The 19,786-nt window shown below is 35.0% G+C and overlaps 1 protein-coding gene across 6 annotated transcripts in view; it reads left to right on the top strand.

The window, feature by feature from the left end:
- Positions 1-15,214, top strand: part of LOC125680335 (ral guanine nucleotide dissociation stimulator-like) — a 30,952-nt gene extending 15,738 nt beyond the window's left edge. For 4 of the 6 annotated variants that reach the window (XM_048919817.2, XM_056155294.1, XM_048919818.2 and 1 more), the window contains 15 exons: positions 3,759-3,952; positions 5,120-5,188; positions 5,330-5,514; positions 6,456-6,589; positions 7,071-7,292; positions 7,389-7,492; positions 7,867-7,951; positions 8,053-8,142; positions 8,537-8,778; positions 9,106-9,174; positions 9,271-9,309; positions 10,120-10,237; positions 10,597-10,746; positions 10,891-10,999; positions 11,303-15,214. In XM_048919817.2, coding sequence (XP_048775774.1) covers positions 3,759-3,952; positions 5,120-5,188; positions 5,330-5,514; positions 6,456-6,589; positions 7,071-7,292; positions 7,389-7,492; positions 7,867-7,951; positions 8,053-8,142; positions 8,537-8,778; positions 9,106-9,174; positions 9,271-9,309; positions 10,120-10,237; positions 10,597-10,746; positions 10,891-10,999; positions 11,303-11,457 — 1,965 coding nt within the window. In that variant the 3' untranslated portion in view covers positions 11,458-15,214. The remainder of the gene's footprint in view (positions 1-3,758; positions 3,953-5,119; positions 5,189-5,329; positions 5,515-6,455; positions 6,590-7,070; positions 7,293-7,388; positions 7,493-7,866; positions 7,952-8,052; positions 8,143-8,536; positions 8,779-9,105; positions 9,175-9,270; positions 9,310-10,119; positions 10,238-10,596; positions 10,747-10,890; positions 11,000-11,302) is intronic. The other 2 variants (XM_048919820.2, XM_056155293.1) reach the window with 1 other exon arrangement.
- Positions 15,215-19,786: the final 4,572 nt, after the last annotated feature.

Below are 19,786 nucleotides of genomic sequence, written 5' to 3'. Positions count from 1 at the left end.
AGAATATCAATCTGAATTCATATAATATAAATTGTTGGTACAAAAACATTAGTTATTTTAAGGAAAAAATGGGCATTTTGGTACCCAATTGTAAAAATCTCAAATTCTCATTTTTAAAAAACAAATGAAGAATCAGGTACGGAAACAATTTTTACTTTACTGGTCAAAACAACGTGAAGAGGGTCAGAAATCAGGAAAACTCACTACATATTTTTCGTATAAAGAAAACTTTACTATGGAAAGTTATATATTTTTAGAATCCCTAGAATTAAGAAAAACTCTATGTAGATTTCGAATTAGTGCACATGACCTTCGAATTGAAAGAGGAAGATATGAATTTACAAAAACCAATTCTGGCCAGAAGATTTCTTTAGAAAAAAACAAAAGAATATGTGAATTATGTAACCTTAATTGTGTTGAAGATGAATTTCATTTCCTTACTGATTGCCCATTCTATGTTGAAGAGAGAAATATATTTTTTAATGGTATATACAAGCTCAACAAAAATTTTATCTATCTAACAAATAAGGACAAATTTACTTGGTTGATGATTAATGAAGACAAACCAGTAATTGTCAAATTGAGTGAATATTTAGTGCAAACTTTCAGAAAAAGAAGTAATGCTTTAAAACTGCAAAAATCATTATAGTTTATTATTCATATATTGGTATAATACTGATACTGTCCATCTACTTGTATATATACATGATTAGCAATCCATATATGTATGTACTTGTTTCCCCAACATGCTGCATCCACACGCAGTTTGCAGTCTCTGTAACCTGTAGTTATAATGTTGTAAACTTTCTTTCTTTTTTGAATTTCCTTCTTTATAAAATGTCTTACTGTTATGCCCTCTGGGCCCAAAATTGGAATAAACTTATCTTATCTTATCTTATCTTATACAGTAGTATGCAAACTTATTATTTTTTGTAACATGTAGACATTTTTATCAATAAAACTTGATAATGAAACGAAAGGAAACTGATTTTCGCTGCAAGTGAGAAGCTTTTGGCAGACATCTTTTTGAAAACCTTGCTTTTCCATCACTTGTATAATGTAACTGACCTGTTGAGTGTTAGTATCCATGGAAACTGATCACAAACTTTGCCTCATTATGCTGGTGGACCCTTGTCTGTTTGTTTACCAACATTTTTAAACAAATCAACAATTTTTTGGATTTTAAATGTCTGCAATTTAAGGTAGTACTCTACATCGTCATAATGGCTGACTTCCTTTAAAAACATGGATGAAAAAATCTATATCAGCAATATTTGACTTTTCCTTTTCCATTTAAATACCTAGCCGAGTAGCTCAGTTGGTTAGAATACCGACTGATGAACTGTAGGTCGCATGTTGGAGTCCAGCAGGGGTTTTAAATTTTTTTCAGATTACCTTCTACTAAAACTGTAATTTTTGACAAAATAAAATAAATTTGAAAATTTTCAACTTCAAAATATTGTTGTACATATCCTCCACTTTTCATCTACATCAAATTTCTCAGGTGTAGCATACATCTTTAAGACAGTTTTTAGCAGAAGTCAGATAAGTTTGATTATCTTATAGTTGGAACACTGAACCAACTGAAGTGCAGCAACTAATCATAATACCATAAACAAATAGATTTACATGTATTTCATATTAAATCCCATTTTCTCTAGTTTCTACATTTTATTGTCCAATTCACATAGAATTTGGCAAGCTTAGGAAATTTTATCGATTCACTACTACAGCATATTTGTTTAGCATGAAAGTAGTTTGAATCTATTCATGATTTAAAATGTGAGCTAAAATTTTGATGCCATAATTTTCTATAATCATATGATTGCAAATTGGTGATATGAAATAACACTAACTTGATTCTGTACTAATTCTTCTGACAATTGTGCGTAGGATTTGAATGGTACAAGTTTCATGAGATTTGAACCCAAAATAAATGTAGGATTTGATTTTATAATTAAGAAGTTTTATGAATTACATTTGTTGATAGTTATATAATCCACAGCTGTGTATGATTTACAGAATTAAGAACCCTCGGCCCTGATCTGTGTTCTAAGACAGCTGTATTACATGTATAGTTTTACTCTGTTCCTCTCTAGTGATTGAGGGTCATTATCTCTGATTTTCTAGATGTTTTTGATAAAACTTTAATTTCTATCAAAAGTTTGGTATCATCATCTGATGTAAACACAACACTTGTGAGGTTGATGCTCTGTGTATTTGGTGCAGGCATTTAGTTCAGTGATTCCTGGTACATCATTGTATGGGGGATTAAAACGAGTCACTTTTATATTTGTTACAACAGAATGTGTAAATTTGAACACTCTGATTATATGCACTTCCCTCTGTGTCCATTATGGTTCTGAATTTTGATGTAATACACAGGATACAATGTTCATCCTGTATAACGCCAATCCATGTGAGCTCATTGTTTCCTTGTGCCTTTTTCTTGGTTTGGTATTACCTGGTGCAGTCACCTAAATTCTGAAAATTAAAATAGTCTAAATTTGATGTAAAAAAAAATTTGGTATATCAAATGAATAAAGGTATTATTTCCATTTCTAGAAATGATGAGGTTATAGATTAGAAAAAGAAAAAAAATTTTGATTGAAATAACAGATTTTACCCAAAAGTGAGAAAGTGGTTGTTTAATTGTTTTATTTGTTAATTTTTTGTGGTTGTATGAGAAAGAACACAGATCTGTAGTAATTGACAAAGTATAAGAAAGAACCAAAAGAGTACTTAAAGTACATATACATGTATGTACCAACATTAGTTCTTAGAAAATATACCAACTAATTGACATAGTACCTAATACATGTAGTAGCAAATTGACATAGTACTTAAGACATACCAACAAATCGACATAGTACATGTACTAACTTCGACATACAGTACTATTAAATACATGTACCAATAAATCAACATAGCACTTAATACATGTACCAAAAAATTGCAGTGTGCGAAATTAATGGTAGATGTTCAGATCCGCAAAATCTGTAGCAAATGTGTCTGGTCTATAAAAAGATGAATATATAAGATTGATTTATCCATAAAGTGAATTAAGTTTTGACATTTTGTAGTTCAATTATTATTTGCCTCTACTAGTTTATATACGAATTAGGCTTTAGAAAATACCACTAATGAATAAACAGTGTTTTAAATAATCTATGCATATATTCAAAATTAAAGTGATAAATCTGTCTCAAGTTATGAAAGAAATGAAATACAAATACTAAGTACATGCAATAGAAATTAATTTGTTTCAGGAATTTGAAATTGTGATGGACCAACAGAAAAGTAAATTTCACACGCTGAAATTGAATGAGAAAACTAGGTATAAAAATGTCTTAAAGGCTAATGTTCAAACAGAAGTTTTTTATGTGGGTGATTAATCTGCCTCTACACAACAGCTACTTGGGAACCGGTTAATGGTGAAGCACCAGATTAACTTGGAATTGATAGGTTCTTTGTTTATCCGATCCTCTGCTCTACAGAGTGGGTGGGTGATTGTGTTTAACACAGACACACTTCCAGTAATCTGTTTCACGGATATAATGAAATTAGTAGAGCAAATGTCAAACAAGCTCTGTTGAAATGAATATAGGAAACATCTAACTTTTTTTTCTTCTGTTAATGCATGATGAAGTTTATCTTTTGTTGCTTTAAGCACACAGCCCATAGGTAGGTAAAAAATTTGCGATGTAATTAAGTTCACAAAGGAGATATATATTCGTTATTTATTTCTATTTGCTTAGTTGGACCAATGCAAGGGCCATTTGATGTGGGAGACCCAGAAGATTCGAGTAATCAAAGCTGGTACCCTGGAAAAACTGGTGGAAAGTTTGGTCACTTTTAAGGGGGAGCTTGACTCAACATATGTTAACGTATTCCTGGCCACATACAGGACATTTGCAACCCCGAAGCAGGTTCTGGAACTTCTCGTAAAAAGGTGCAGTTCTACAAGGTGCAGATTTTGTCCGATTGTTGTTCAACACTTGGTCTTATGTCAACTGCAGAGTCATTATTTATACATGAGTACCTTTTTCCATTTTCGCAATAATTTGCAAGAAGTCTCTTGCAAAAGCAAAAGTGTAGTTTTTATCTATTTATCATGCACCCATGTAATATATAGAATTAAGTCCTTTGGACTAATCTTGTGAGTTGGTATTGAATGGTGATTTGTGCTAAATTTAGTATTTGCTTAACATGTGAAACCTATTTTACCATAATTCATCATCAGCTAATTTAGAATCAATCATTAAACAGTCAGCATGTTCACTGTGACAATCAATCATTAAACAGTCAGCATGTTCACTGTGACAATCAATCATTAAACAGTCAGCATGTTCACTGTGACAATCAATCATTAAACAGTCAGCATGTTCACTGTGACAATCAGTCATTAAACAGTCAGCATGTTCACCGTGACAATCAATCATTAAACAGTCAGCATATTCACTGTGACAATCAATCATTAAACAATCAGCATGTTCACTGTGACAATCAATCATTAAACAGTCAGCATGTTCACTGTGACAATCAATCATTAAACAGTCAGCATGTTCACTGTGACAATCAATCATTAAACAGTCAGCATGTTCACTGTGACAATCAATCATTAAACAGTCAGCATATTCACTGTGACAATCAATCATTAAACAGTCAGCATGTTCACTGTGACAATCAGTCATTAAACAGTCAGCATGTTCACTGTGACAATCAATCATTAAACAGTCAGCATGTTCACTGTGACAATCAATCATTAAACAGTCAGCATGTTCACTGTGACAATCAATCATTAAACAGTCAGCATGTTCACTGTGAATGCGTTTTATTGCACAGGGATATTTTAGAAGCTGATTTAGTTTTGCCCTCTTTATCTTTATCCGAATTGGGGAAAGTGGGGCCATATCAGTGATATAAATGTATAATGCAAAATAGAATATGATAACTTTAAATAGGTGAAATCGATGCATCAGGGCAAAAATAGTTGAAATTTAGTAAAGTATGCTTATTGACTATGTATAATTGTATTCATACCACAGAACTGTTAAAGGTTGCTATCATGTTTTTCACTAGGTTTAAAATAAAGCATTATACTTGATTTTATTTTTAGATATAAATGGCTTCAGAAGGACAGCCGAGAGAACAAAGACAGAAAAGAAAACAACGAGAATCAGCAAAAGTGAGTTACATTATTTACTTGCTCTTCTGGAAATTGTTTCGTCCATTTTTTAGGTGGTTTAGATATTGTTAATTTCAATATTCGTGTAACCATTTAGTTGCCTGACCTGGCCCTGACCTGTACACATCTGACCTTTTGTAGAACGTTTAAGTCTGTAATATCAGTATGGATGGACACCTACCCTGATGATTTTCGAGACCACCCCGACTACACATGCCTGACCACCTTAGAGTCGTTCTCACGCCAGTTTATTCCAGAGAGTGATCTAGAACTGAGGGCTCGACACAAAATAGAAAAGTTTCAATCAGAGGCTGTCTCTAAATCAGGTAATATTATCGTAGATCATAAATAGTGTATTTTTGTTGTAGGTCGTAAATTGTGTATTATTGTTGTTGGATGTAAATATGTATTGTTGTAACTTGTAAATTGTATATTGTTGTAGGTTTTAAATATAACTATAATGTTGTTGGTTGTAAATTGTGTATTATTGTTGTTGGATGTAAATATGTATTGTTGCAACTTGTAAATTGTATATTGTTGTAGGTTTTAAATATAACTATAATGTTGTTGGTTGTAAATTGTGTATTATTGTGGCTGGTCATAAATCGAGTAATGTCAGGAGTTTTAAATTGGGTTATATAATTGTCATCAGTCAAAATTCCGGTAATACTGTCGCCGTTCATAATTCAAGTATTAGTGTAATCAACCTTAAATCGGGAAATACTGTTACTTAATATTTCTTACTTTTTTGTATCTGCTCTCTTTCATCCCACTTTATAATATCAGAACGTAGAGTCTCTATGATTTAGAATAATTAAACTATCACAGAGAGCAGTTAGCAGAGACTTAACAGAGACGTGCATAAGTCTATGGTCAGTGATATATTGGGTACGATTGCCAATCATAGATTGTTTGAAATTGTCGTCAGTCCTGAATCGGGTGGTATCGTCAATTGGGTAATATTGTGATCTGTTTGCAAAAGTATTGCCGTTTGTCATAAATTTGTGATTGATTGTAAATCAGGTGATATTGTCGTCGATCACAGTTGTCTGGGAAGGATCAGAGAATTTGTCGTCGATCACAGTTGTCTGGGAAGGATCAGAGAATGGAAGTTTTTTAGAAGAGACAGTGTTATCACCATCATGATGTTTACAGATTTAATGCCAGCTTCATGTAGATGAAATTTACATGTACTAATATTGTTTCTTGTCTCGCAGACGGAGGGATTAAGTGTGTACATGTACTAATGTTGTCTCTTGTCTTGCAGACGGAGGGATTAAGTTCCAGTTTTCTATTGTGGAGGAGGTGGATCACATGATTGATGCTGAATACCAGAAACCGCTAGAATTTTTGGACATACCCAATCAACGACTAGCGGAGCAGCTCACCTATAAAGATGCGGTAAGTGAACGACTAGCGGAGCAGCTCACCTATAAAGGTGCAGTGAGTGAACGACTAGCAGAGCAGCTCACCTATAAAGGTGCGGTGACGCAGAAGACAGAGAGATAGGACTCCCAGATTATACTACTGATTGTGATACATTAATACCCCCCCTCCTAAAATGACTTTCAATATTTCAAAGCTAAAAGTTTATATTTTGATGGAAGGATTTTGTACAACTTTCTTGTTTGAGTTTATAGAAGAAAAATTGTTGGTATTAGATGTCATAATTTGATGACTTTCACATGTTTGTGAAATTTTGATGAAAATGTGCAATTTTCACTACAGTTTTCCTTTCCACTTTGATAGGATGACTTCATTAATGAGATTGATAATATCTGTCAAAGAATACCTTTGTCATTGTTTAGTTAATTTGCAAGGTGAGAATGACCATGGTTGTAAGGCCAGTTCATTTACTATGTGTTGTGACTGTGTTTTATAGGAATTATTTAAACGGGTGATTCCCCATCATTGTTTGGGAGCTGTGTGGGCGAGGAGAGACCGGAAACTGGGCAAGGGGGGTACTATAGCCCCTAGCGTGCTGGCCACAATTGACCAGTTTAACAGAGTGTCATTACGGGTAATAGCCACTATACTGAGGACCAGAGACATCAAATCCTCACAGAGGGCGAAAATCCTCCAGAAATGGATAGAGATAGCCCAGGTAGGCTGCATATAGTTACTCATTTAGGACCGATCCTAATTATTTCATTATTGATTTGCATATTTATTGGTGTGTATATTGGTTTGTATTTAATAGGACCTGCGACAACAAAAGAATTTTTCCTCTTTGAAAGCCATTATATCGGGACTTCAATCCCATTCTGTATATCGATTGAGGAGAACTTGGTCTTCCCTTACAAAGTAGGAAGTTTTTCTTTTTATATCATTAAAAATATCTCTTAACAGTTTATTATAGTCTTCAGTGTAATAAGACTTACAATTTGTCATTTGAAAATCAAAGATCACTTCTTGTTATGAGAATAAGATAGATGCAGCAAAAATGTACTTAAGAACTTCTGACATCAAAGATTTTGTTTGCCAGTGTGTGTTTATTGCCTTCATAGAGGGTTCCTTTGTGTGGTGATCCCTGCCTTTTTGAATTTCAAACGGCATCCAAGATTGGCATTTATGATTGTTTTGAGAAGTAAACAAATATAATCTGAAAATATTTTTGAAATGCAGCCTATGCAGATGAACAGTTCAACTTTGAAATATCTTGCTTGTCTATTTTGCAGAGAAAGCATTGATACATTTCAAGAGTTGGCAGACATTTTTTCCAACGACAATAACCAGATATTATCTCGAGAATTACTCATGAAAGTAAGACATGTTTGTTGTGCCAAGGTCATTGCACCTATCTGATTAGAGTTAAAATTCCTTTTATCATTTTTTGAGCTGTACCTGCATTTTGTCTTGTACAGGAGGCCACAGCCAAGTTTGCTGATCTTGATTCCAACAATAAGATGCTAAGGAGACGAAATCTACAAAAGCGCCGGTCTTGGATAGAAAATGTAAGTCTGACCTGAGAGTAGATTGATAGATAGACTGAGATAAAGGTTTCAGAGTGCGATTACATAATGGGAATTTAATCAGTCTAAATGTCTTTCTTTCACAAACATTATTAATTGTGGGGTTTTTTTTTGGTAATGTCGTTGATTCTGATCAGTTATTGAGTACAATAGCAGTCGCCAGATTGCTGTCTGATACATGAAACATGTAAGTGATACTGATGGTAATAGTTTTGCGGTTTTGTGAACATGAATAATGCTGATAATGGATTGATTGATTCTCAAACTTCAAAGCATATCCAAGATTATGCTATAAAAACTTGTGTTTAAAATGGTTCTTAAAAGAGGATGTTGTGTACTTTAGTTCAGGACTCATTCCGATCGTTGTGTTTTCCAGGGCATTGTTCAGGGTACAGTGCCATATTTGGGGACCTTCCTGACTGACCTTACTATGATAGACACAGCTGTTCCCGACCGCACCGAATGCGGCCTCATTAACTTTGAGAAACGCAGAAAAGAATTCGAGGTCCTGGCTCAAATCAAACTTCTCCAATCAGCTGCGCAGATTTACCACTTCCAGGAAAATAAACGGATTTGGTCCTGGTTCGATTCCGTCAGAGTTTATGATGAAAATGAATGGTAATTGTTTCCTGAAATTGTGAATCAACTCATAACAAACATTGCGAAAGGGTTTAGTAAGCTGAGCTAATTCATAGCTTCAGAGTGACCTTTACTACATATTATGTAAATGAAATGTGATCTTTATGAATGTCTTTATGTCATGAACTCCTTGTCAATTGTAAGATTCCCTGAAAAAAGTACTGTTTTAACTAAAAAAAAAATTGAACCACAGTTTGTTGGGCCTCTGCAATGATAATCTTCACTACAAATGTCATATTTCATTATGATAAACAAAAATAATGATTTGCTTCAGTTTCGTACAGTTGATTCCATTTTTTTTTCCAGCCATGACATGTCTTGTATAATTGAACCCATCAAGGAAGGTCCCAGTCGATTGAAGAAGAAATCTGCAAGGTTGGTGTCCTCTCAATGCCGTGCAAGATGCGGATGTTGTTTTCAATTTTATTTCAGGAGCAATGTATTGATTATCAAATGTTCAATGTCTTCCAGTTTATCAAGTTTGCTCAAAGTTGTCAGATATGGTGATAAGTAAGTAGACCGACTCTGTACTCACTATTTTCTCGGCTTCATGAGAGAATTTCAACATCTGATTCAAAGGAACATCAAAATTTTGAAAGTCATCTTTTTCTCACGTTCAATTGCTGACACTGCATTGACTTTCATGTTATGGTTAAGGGCATTCAACAAGTGACTTTGTAATAACTGCATGCTGAAATAAACACGGACATTTCTGGAAGATTTCATTTTTTGTAGAGATTTTATGGCCTGTATGTTTACCAGGAGTTCAGTAATACCAATGTATAATTATTTGAAAATATTTTGTTTTTAGACTAATTTTTCGTTCAACAACAAAGCAAGTTTTGACATTTAATAAATTAATATTAACACCACAGCTCAATATTTTCTGAACTATTTATCATACAAATGTAATTTATCATAAGATGTTCTAAATGACAGCTCCTCATTTTGATGTGTATGATACGAGGCTGTCCTGTATTATACCTCTAGCTCCAGTTTGAAGTTATGCATGAATGATTAAACTACATTATAAAACTCTCTTTCTATACAGTGTTTACTGCAATATCTGTGTTATTTATTTTACAGCAATGATATTTATTGGGAATTATGATATAACATGATTGTTGAGATTAAATACGATAGACAGAAATGAATTAATTAGTATCAGTATGAATCTTTTTGTAAATGCATACAGTAGAAATTAACAGAGGGACAATGAAGAGTTGTAACTACTGATTTTTAATATTTGTGTTATGTTAACATATACACCAATGATGAATCACAGAATGCGATATTTACCTGGCCTTTTCCCCCCCACAGTTTGGGTACACGGCCACCGCGGTACGAGGGCAGTAAGCTGTCTCTGTTGAGCTGTGGACTGGACAGTTCCAGCATCTGTAGTTCTAATCTGGACTCTCCCGCTTCTCCCTCACAAGGAGTAAGTAAGACAAACCTCTGTATGATATTTGTTAGGTCGATACAACATTGTGTCACAGTAACCTCTTTGTGATATTTGTTTGGTTGATACAACACTATGTCACACTAACCTCTTTGTGATATTTATTAGGTCGATACAACACTGTGTCAGACAGACATCTGTATGATATTTGTTAGGTCGATACAACATTGTGTCAGACTGACCTCTGTATATTTGTTAGGTTGATACAACATTGTGTCAGCCCAAACTTGTGATATTTTAGATGTCTCCCTACGATTGTTTCTATATTTACATCTCCCACTATGGCTGTTTCTATATTTAGATATCTTGCTCACTCTGATTATTGTTTCTATAATTAGATGTCCCACTCTTCCTCCACGTCCTCGCTCCTGTCATGTGACAGTGACACCACCGTGTCGTCACCATTCCGATCTTCCGATACTTGTGTCATCAGAGTCCGCTTTGAGTCCAGCCCTGAATCAGATACTCATGTGTACAAAAGTATCATGGTAAGGAAACACTGTTAGGAAATTAGAAGATAGGGCTGTGTTATTGGATAGTTAAGAGAGTGAATATTTTCATTTGTGAATACATATGTCTGTTAAGAAAGGGAACTATGGAAAGTGAAACTAACAGGTGTCTATGGATTTCAGTTGAAGAATGCAGATCACACCCACACTGTGATAGATAAAGTATTGGACAAATACTCTAAAAAAGGTCCCACCAGTAATTTCTGTCTCTTACAAGTCCTATCTGACGGAGGTAAGTAAGGGGAGTAACTCGGGTTCTTAGGGCATGTTTTCCAAGTTTCGTCTGCTCAGAAAGGAAAGCTTGGATTATGTCATGTAATTTGATAGATTTGAGAAGGAGAAATGTATAATTAACATGTTTCAATGGCTTTAATAGCAGTGAATATTACATGTATATTAGTTTATCTTGAGGAAACCATAACTCAATGTCTGTCATTGTTTTTACATCCATTTGACGAAATACTATGGATTTGTTGGTAGACTTCTTATTTTCAGTTATTAGGACCAGGCTAATTCAATTTTATTGTTTTTGCAGAATTATTGATTCCAGAAAAAGTGAACGTGTTTTATGCCATGAACAATAGCGATGGTTCTGAACCGGTGTTTGTGGTGCGAACCAAACAGGACCAAGAAGCTCGTATTCAACACAGAAAGCGGGGTCGACGGAAACTAAAAAACTGGAGTCTATAAATTCTACATCCAATACCAGACAAGGAAATGTGTATATTGGTGCAATCATACTCACTCTCGGTGAGTCGTAGTTCATTATCCGCAATCGTACTCAGTCTCGCAGTTCATTATTTGCAGCTGTTCGTTTATGTGCAATATAGCTCTTAGCTGAGTGGTACATGTGTTGTATATACCGTGCAATAGAATGTGACAAGACACAGCCTGGCTACGATGGAGTGGATTCTACAAGGAAGGTCAGGAAAGAGATGGCAAGCTGTTCTAGCATTCTGCTTGACGTCACTAGCTACTGGGGAGGGCTGGGTAATTCAGGAACGCTTTAGGTGTCTCACTGTGAAATCGTTTCAAAGTAGATTCATAACGGAATTACAGTGTATAAACATTTCATTTGCAAGCAATATGATACTCATATGTCAGAGCAGAGTCTAAATAAGTTCCTAATTGGACTTCATGGTTTTCTCTATAGTTGCTACTTCTAGTATTAAAGATCCGGCTGGGGGGAGGGAGAGAGGGAGGGGAGGGGGTTAATTTTCAACTCCCAGTTTTTTCGTTGTGAAATTTAAACATTTGTGTGTCATGTATGTACTCTGTGTTTTAGGTTAACTAAATAATTGTGGTTATCTGTGTGTTGGAAAATATTCATTGGGTATGATTTTCACTTTTGCAGCAAGTTAAATAATGTAAACATGGAAATACGTGATTGTAGATTGTGCAGATTCATATGACAAGTCTTCTAATATTTTCTTCCTTGTACGACAGGGTGATTTGTGTGTGTATATATATTATAAAGATATCACAAAGCCAATTGAATATACTCTACTACTTTCATTCTTCATCAGTAGTAGCATCTGCACAATCATCAGTATATGCAGTCGGCTTTGTGATATTTTCATTTTACTACCACAAGTGTAGATTTTTCTATATTTATATCTAAGATATATATATATATACACACATATCTGTCTCTATGAAAGTATTATACTATTTAAGAAATATTTTATTCTTTGTTAATGATCACTGATGGTTTTGAATGAAGTAAGAAAAGTACCTATATGATATTGTATGAGTAGATTTTACCTGTATCTACGTTTACCTGTTTTGTATGGTTGTGATTATACCGACATCTCTGTGCTCTGTAGTATAAAACTAGTACTTATCAGTGTCAATCTAGTCATTACAAAGAGACTGAAATTAGCAATGTGTTTTTTTTTTCCCACCGACACTTTTATACATGTATTGCTGTTAACAGTTCAAACCAACACCGATATGTTTCAGCTCAACAAAAGGTTTTGTATTGATATCGTTCTACTTTGTATTCATTTCTGGTTTTTAAATTTTGATGATTTTTAAATATATACTCTTTGGTACATTGTAAGTTTAATCAGTTTTTGAACATGTTAAAGAGAGAGGTGCTTAATTATTTTATGTTTTTGTAAGATTTGCAGCTTTATGAAACTTTTAAGTTTCAGATGGAAAAGTGAGAGAGATGGGCAATTTTTATTATAGAAGTGGAGATGTTCCTCTCAACGACCAGCATTGTATTTTTATTGAACTTTCGGAGTTTACTAAACTCCCAGAGTTAACTCAAGTTAACATAAGTTACTTGTCAGAATAAGAATTGAATATGCTGTTTTTTAAAAGTTGACCTTGAACTTTATTCGATTTCTGCAAGTTCGCAGTATTTAGTGGGTGTGGTTTTGTGAACTGGAACAGAAAGTGTGTGCTAGAATACTCCAATTAAAACCGAGACACGTATGCATGGAAACAAAATTCTTTGAGTAAGCATTCACAGTTTTTGATTGGTTTTGTTGATCATGTTTTAGTACATATAAAACTCTCGGCCATATCATTGTAATGCAGAGGTTATTGAAGCTTCATAACCAGAGGGGGTTTCTTGATCATTTACCAAGGTCATTTGAGGTCAAGGTCACCAGGATTTGCAAGGTCAACAAAGACTTTAATTACTAAAGGGTGATATATGATATTTAGCAAAGATTATCTGGGCATTAGATTGAAGTCTGACTGTAAATCTATAGGTATTATTAAGTTTTGATGAACAGAAATTTATTTTGCAAACCTAGATGAAAGGCCATCAATAAAAGTCAAGGTGAATTATACAGAACTTCAAAATGCCCCATTTTGGCAGCACTTTCCATCAATTTTGCAATACTGGTATTGCCTTCATTGTCGTTGATAAACATGCATTGCACCCCAAATATTCAATGAAAAACACCCGGAATGCTCCCATGAAGAAAATGAAATACACACCGAGTGTTTCCATGGAGACAATGAAAAGCACCCTAAGTGTTCCCATGGAGACGGATGAAATGCACACTGAGTGTTCCCATGGAGACAATGAAAAACACCTCAAGTGTTCCCATGGAGACGATGAAATGCCCCCTAAGTGTTCCCTTGGAGACAATGAAATGCACACCGAGTGTTCCCATGGAGACAATGAAAAGCACCTTAAGTGTTCCCATGGAGACGATGAAATGCACACTGAGTATTTCCATGGAGACAATGAAAAGCACCCTAATGATTCCCATGAACACAGGTTAACCTTGTTGGGGCAGCTTCAGTCATTAATAATCAAGATCATGGAAGATTTGTATTGCAATAAAATCCAAACTGCAAGTCCCCTCCCCAAACATAAAACAGTGAAGAAAGTTGAGCAGTCTAAGAGTTTCTTAAGGTGATATCTGAAGTACAAATTGAGCATCATTATAAAGTGAACAAGTCTGTGCTACAGAGGATAGAAATTTTAACTTGATTCTGGTTCTTTATCCAGAGATGTGTTCATTTGAACTTTTTTCACAATTTGAATTGAAACATGGTCAAGAGAGAGAGAGAGAGAGACTGAACTCATTGTATATGAGTGAATATTTGAAGGGTTTTTCCCCCATAAATGTGAGTGAATTATGATTTTTAACCAAGTAGATCATAATGAAGTTAGAAAACTGATTTTCCTACAGTGTATTGGTAGAACTGTCTCAAATGATCTCTGTAATGTTAAAAGTGATGGCATCATTCACCTGTATTAAATAATCAGGAATTTCTGGTGTCCTCCGACGGGTCAAGACGGTCAGAGATGTACCCGAGAGAATTTCTGGTGCCCTCCGACAGTTGAGAGTCTGAAGTGTACCTGGCCGATAACTAGAAAGAATCATTTAATGTTACTATGTAAACCCTGAAAAATTTGCTAATATCACAAGAGAATAAATTGTCAGAACAGATACAGGAGGCTATACGGTGACAATTACCAAATTAATAAATTTCAATTTATTCATCGAGATGAATTGGATTGGTTAACAGGCTGTGCCTCTTGACACCCTCTTCTCATTTTAATTTTGATTTAATGGCTTAATTTAAAAAAAAAATTATGATTGTTCCAAAATTTTATTGATGACATTGTAATCTGTAGAGTTAATCAGATGCAGTGTGGAAAAAATTCTTGATTATTTAATATAGCAATTATTGACTTTAATTTTGGTGTACTGTAACTGGATGAACCTGGTCAGGGGTGGTGAGTCAATCTATACCTGACCAGGTGTACAGTCACTAGTAGACTGAAATCAGAAGTCCAGAAAATATGTACCTGTTTACCTCATTAAGTGTGCCAGACTTAATTACCACACCCACCGTGGGATGAACTCCAAGCAAAGTTCATTTTCAATTGGACCTTCATGGGAATTTCCCATGATTAGGAATGCAATATTATTTGTATTGTTATACATGTATAAATAAATATTTGTATGAATAACTCTTGGTGGTTTTATTTGGCAATTAAGAAATAAAGCCTTAGTACTGTTGACTTGCAAGCTGTATTTTCAACACTTAATCACTGCGTAATAAATTGGAAACGCAGTAATCTGCTGACATTTGGGAATCGCTGATCAGGTGCATGTCCCTGTTAAATTAAGTACCACACAATCATTACAATAATTTTTAGCTCACCTGATCTGAAAGATCAAGTGAGCTTTTTTGATAACTTGTTGTCCGTCTGTAAACGTTCACATTTTCGACTTCTCCAGAACCACTGGACCAAACTTAACAAAAGGCATCCTTAGGTGAAGGGCTTTCAAGTTTGTTCAAATGAAGGGCCACGCCCCTTCAAAGGGGAGATAATTGCAAAAATCGGGAGGGTCACTTAACAAGAGGCCCACAGGCCTTATCGGTCACTTTAATACTAGTGAAAAAGTATCACTACTTCCATGGGCTATGAAATCTAGAAAAAAAATTCCTGTTCTGAATAAGCTAAATTCTAATGTTCAGCAACAGTATAAAACAAGATGTGTTCTTAAAACTTCACTGCCCTCAAAAGTGCATTCACTGATGAAAGGCTTTAAATAATAGGTGTATTAACATTAAAACATCAAAAGATATGACTAATTTGGACTCATCATAAAGTCATAACCCTGGGTTGTGAAATTCACCATTTTTTGTACATCCTTTTCTGCTATTCCTAAGTATGCATTTAGATTTTATACAGTATCAGCAAACTTGCACATAAATTCTATATACTTAGTTTGGCCCCATCCTGGGGTCAAAACCCTTACTCTGGGGGGAAATCAAATTTACAATTTTGGTAAAAGACTACCTGCTCTATCCATTTAGTTTCAATTTAGTATCAAAAGCACTAAAGAAAATGTTATTCAAGTGTTTTACACATAAACACTATATAACAAGTTTGGCCCCGCCCTGGGGTCAGATCACCTACCCCGGGGATCATGAAATTTACAATTTTCGTAGAGGTTTTCCTGCTCTACATCACTATACATTTAGTTTTTCTTAGATGTGTGTGGTTCTTGAGAAGAAGATTTTTGAAAATTTGTCATTTTTGGGCAGTTTTTGCCCTGCCCCTAAGGCCCCAGGAATCCTGAAATTTACAATCTATGTTCCCTTTGTTCCAAATATGTTTCATACCAAATTTGAAAAGAATTGGAATGATAGTTATCAAAAAGAAGTTAAAAATGTCTATTGTTCACACATTTAATAACTGACCATTTTGGCCCCACCCTGATACCAAAACCCCTACCCTTGAGATCATCAAATTTACAATTTTGGTAAAAGACTACCTGTTCTTTCTAAATATCTATTTACTTTTTAAGTGTTTTACACAAACACTATATAACAAATTTGGCCCTGCCCCGGGGATCATGAAATTTACAATTTTGGTAGAGGCCTTCCTGCTCTACATCACTATGCATTTAGTTTTTCTTACATATGTGTGGTTCTTGAGAAGAAGATTTTTGAAAATTGGGCAGTTTTTGCCCCACCCCTAGGGCCCCAGGGGTGCTGGAGTCCTGAAATTTACAATTTATGTTCCCCTTGTTCCAAATATGTTTCATACCAAATTTGAAAAGAATTGGAATTATAGTTAACAAGAAGAAGTTAAAAATATCTATTGTTCACACATTTAATAACTGACCATTTTGGCCCCACCCCGATACCAAAACCCCTACCCTTGGAATAATCAAATTTACAATTTTGGTAAAGGACTACATGTTCTTTCTAAATATCTATTTACTTTCAATTTAGTATCAACGGCATTAAAGATGTAATTTAAGTGTTTTACACATAAACACTATATAACAAGTTTGGCCCCGCCCTGGGGTCAGAACCCCTACCCCGGGGATCATGAAATTTACAATTTTGGTAGAGGCCTTCCTGCTCTACATCACTATGCATTTAGTTTTTCTTACATGTGTGTGGTTTTTGAGAGGAAGATTTTTGAAAATTGGTCAATTTTGGGCACTTTTTGCCCCACCTCTAGGGCCCCAGGAGTCCTTGAAATTTACAATTTATGTCCCCCTTGTCCCAATGATGTTTTATACCGAATTTGAAAAGAATTGGAATTATAGTTAACAAGAAGAAGTTAAAAATGTCTATTGTTCACACATTTAATAACTGACCATTTTGGCCCCACCCCGATACCAAAACCCCTACCCTTGGAATAATCAAATTTACAATTTTGGTAAAGGACTACATGTTCTTTCTAAATATCTACATGTATTTACTTTCAATTTAGTATCAACGGCATTATCGATAAAGATGTAATTTAAGTGTTTTACACATAAACACTATATAACAAGTTTGGCCCCGCCCTGGGGTCAGAACCCCTACCCCGGGGATCATGAAATTTACAATTTTGGTAGAGGCCTTCCTGCTCTACATCACTATGCATTTAGTTTTTCTTACATGTGTGTGGTTTTTGAGAGGAAGATTTTTGAAAATTGGTCAATTTTGGGCAGTTTTTGCCCCACCCCTAGGGCCCCAGGAGTCCTTGAAATTTACAATTTATGTCCCCCTTGTCCCAATGATGCTTCACACCAAATTTGAAAAGAATTGGACTGGTAGTTATTAAGTTAAAAATGTTCAACTGTTAACGCACGACGACGGACGAAAACCAATTGCAATAGGTCACCTGAGTTTACTCAGGTGACCTAAAAATCTCAAGACCCACTGGGCCAGAAGAGCTGAAATTTACATAAAACCTTCCTGACAAAGTGCAGATTCAAATTCGTTAAAATCATGACCCCTGAGCGGTATAAAAGTGGATCAAATACTCAGCTAGTATTTTGCATACAAATATAAAGCGGAAAATCTTTAAAAATCATCTTCTCAAGAACCACTGGGCTAGGAAAGTACAAATTTACATGAAAACTTCCTGACATAGTGCAGATTCAAGTTCGTTCAAATTATGATCTCCAGGGGTAGGATAGGACATATTTTACATACAAATATATAGGAAAAATCTTCTCAAGAACCACTGGGCTAGGAAAGTACAAAATTACATGAAAGCTTCCTGACATAGTGCAGATTCAAGTTTGTTAATATCATGACCCCAAGGGGTAGGATGGGGCCACAATTGGGGATCAAATTTTTACATACAAATATATAGAGAAAATCTTTAAAGATCTTCTTCTCTCAAGAACCACTGGGCCAGGAAAGTAGAATTTATATGAAAGCTTCCCAACATAGTGCAGATTCAAGTTTATTCAAATCATGACTCCTGGGGGTAGGATGGGCCACAATAGGGGATCAAAGTTTTACATACAGATTTATAGGAAAAATCTTATCAAGAACCACTAGGCTAGGAAAGTACAAATTTACATGAAAGCTTCCTAACGTAGTGCAGATTCAAGTTTGTTCAAATCATGCCCCCTCCCCCCTGGAATGGGGCCACAATGGGGGATAAAAGTTTTCATACAAATATATAGAGAAAATCTTCTTCAGAACCATTGGGCCAAAGTTTACATTTACACGAAAGCTTCCTGACATAGTACAGATTCAAGTTTGTAAAAATCATGACCCCTGGGGGTAGGTTGGGGCCACAATAGGGATCAGTTATACATGCGTATAGGGAAAAGTTTTTTAAATATGGGACAATGTGACTCAGGTGAGCAATGTTGCCCATGGGCCTCTTGTTAATTATTAATTTACTTTTAACTATTTAGAATTGTTAGAATATTAAAAAGTCTCTATGATTTTGTCATGCATATCGGTGTAATGCAGTACTCAAAAACAGATAAATTTTCTTGCTGTTAAAAAATAAAAGACATTCCATTGGCAATTCCCACCAAATTGAGCTAATAACTATCCTAGTGATGGCAAGCATCAGGGCCCTGCTTTGTGGCATTATTCAAAGTAGACTCAAACTTGATCTGTTCACTTTTCATGTATTAATTTTCTGTTCAAGTCACTTGGATTGCTAAAAAAAAAAAAAATTCAGAAAACTCAAATCCCTTGAATTTGCTAAGGTCAAGGTCCAAAACTCTTTCATAAGTTGGTCACGAAGCCCAACCTTGATATGTACTTTTTAAAACCCATTGATACAAGGCCATGCATAGATTTTCAATTCAATATATAGCTACACGGATACAAAAGTCTGGAGAAGCATTAATTTTGTGGACAGTACTTGCATCGGGGTGGGTTTCCATAAAGGGGGAAAGGAAATCTTGTAAACCAACAGATCTCATTTTACACTAATAGTTCTTTTAAAAAACAGTCAAGTCAGGCCAACAGATCTCATTGTACACTGGTAGTTCTTAAAACACTGACAAGTCAGGTCAACAGATCTCGTTGTACACTGGTAGTTCTTAAAACACGGACAAGTCAGGTCAACAGATCTCATTGTACACTGGTAGTTCTTAAAACTGACAAGTCAGGTCAACAGATCTCGTTGTACACTGGTAGTTCTTAAAACACTGACAAGTCAGGTCAACAGATCTCGTTGTACACTGGTAGTTCTTAAAACACTGACAAGTCAGGTCAACAGATCTCATTGTACACTGGTAGTTCTTAAAACACTGACAAGTCAGACCACAGAAAG

This window comes from Ostrea edulis, chromosome 2 (genome assembly GCF_947568905.1).
Source record: "Ostrea edulis chromosome 2, xbOstEdul1.1, whole genome shotgun sequence".
NCBI classification, from domain to species: Eukaryota; Metazoa; Mollusca; class Bivalvia; order Ostreida; family Ostreidae; genus Ostrea; species Ostrea edulis.
The sequence above is the reverse complement of the archived record's forward strand: the minus strand, read 5'-3'. Positions and strand labels throughout refer to the sequence as shown.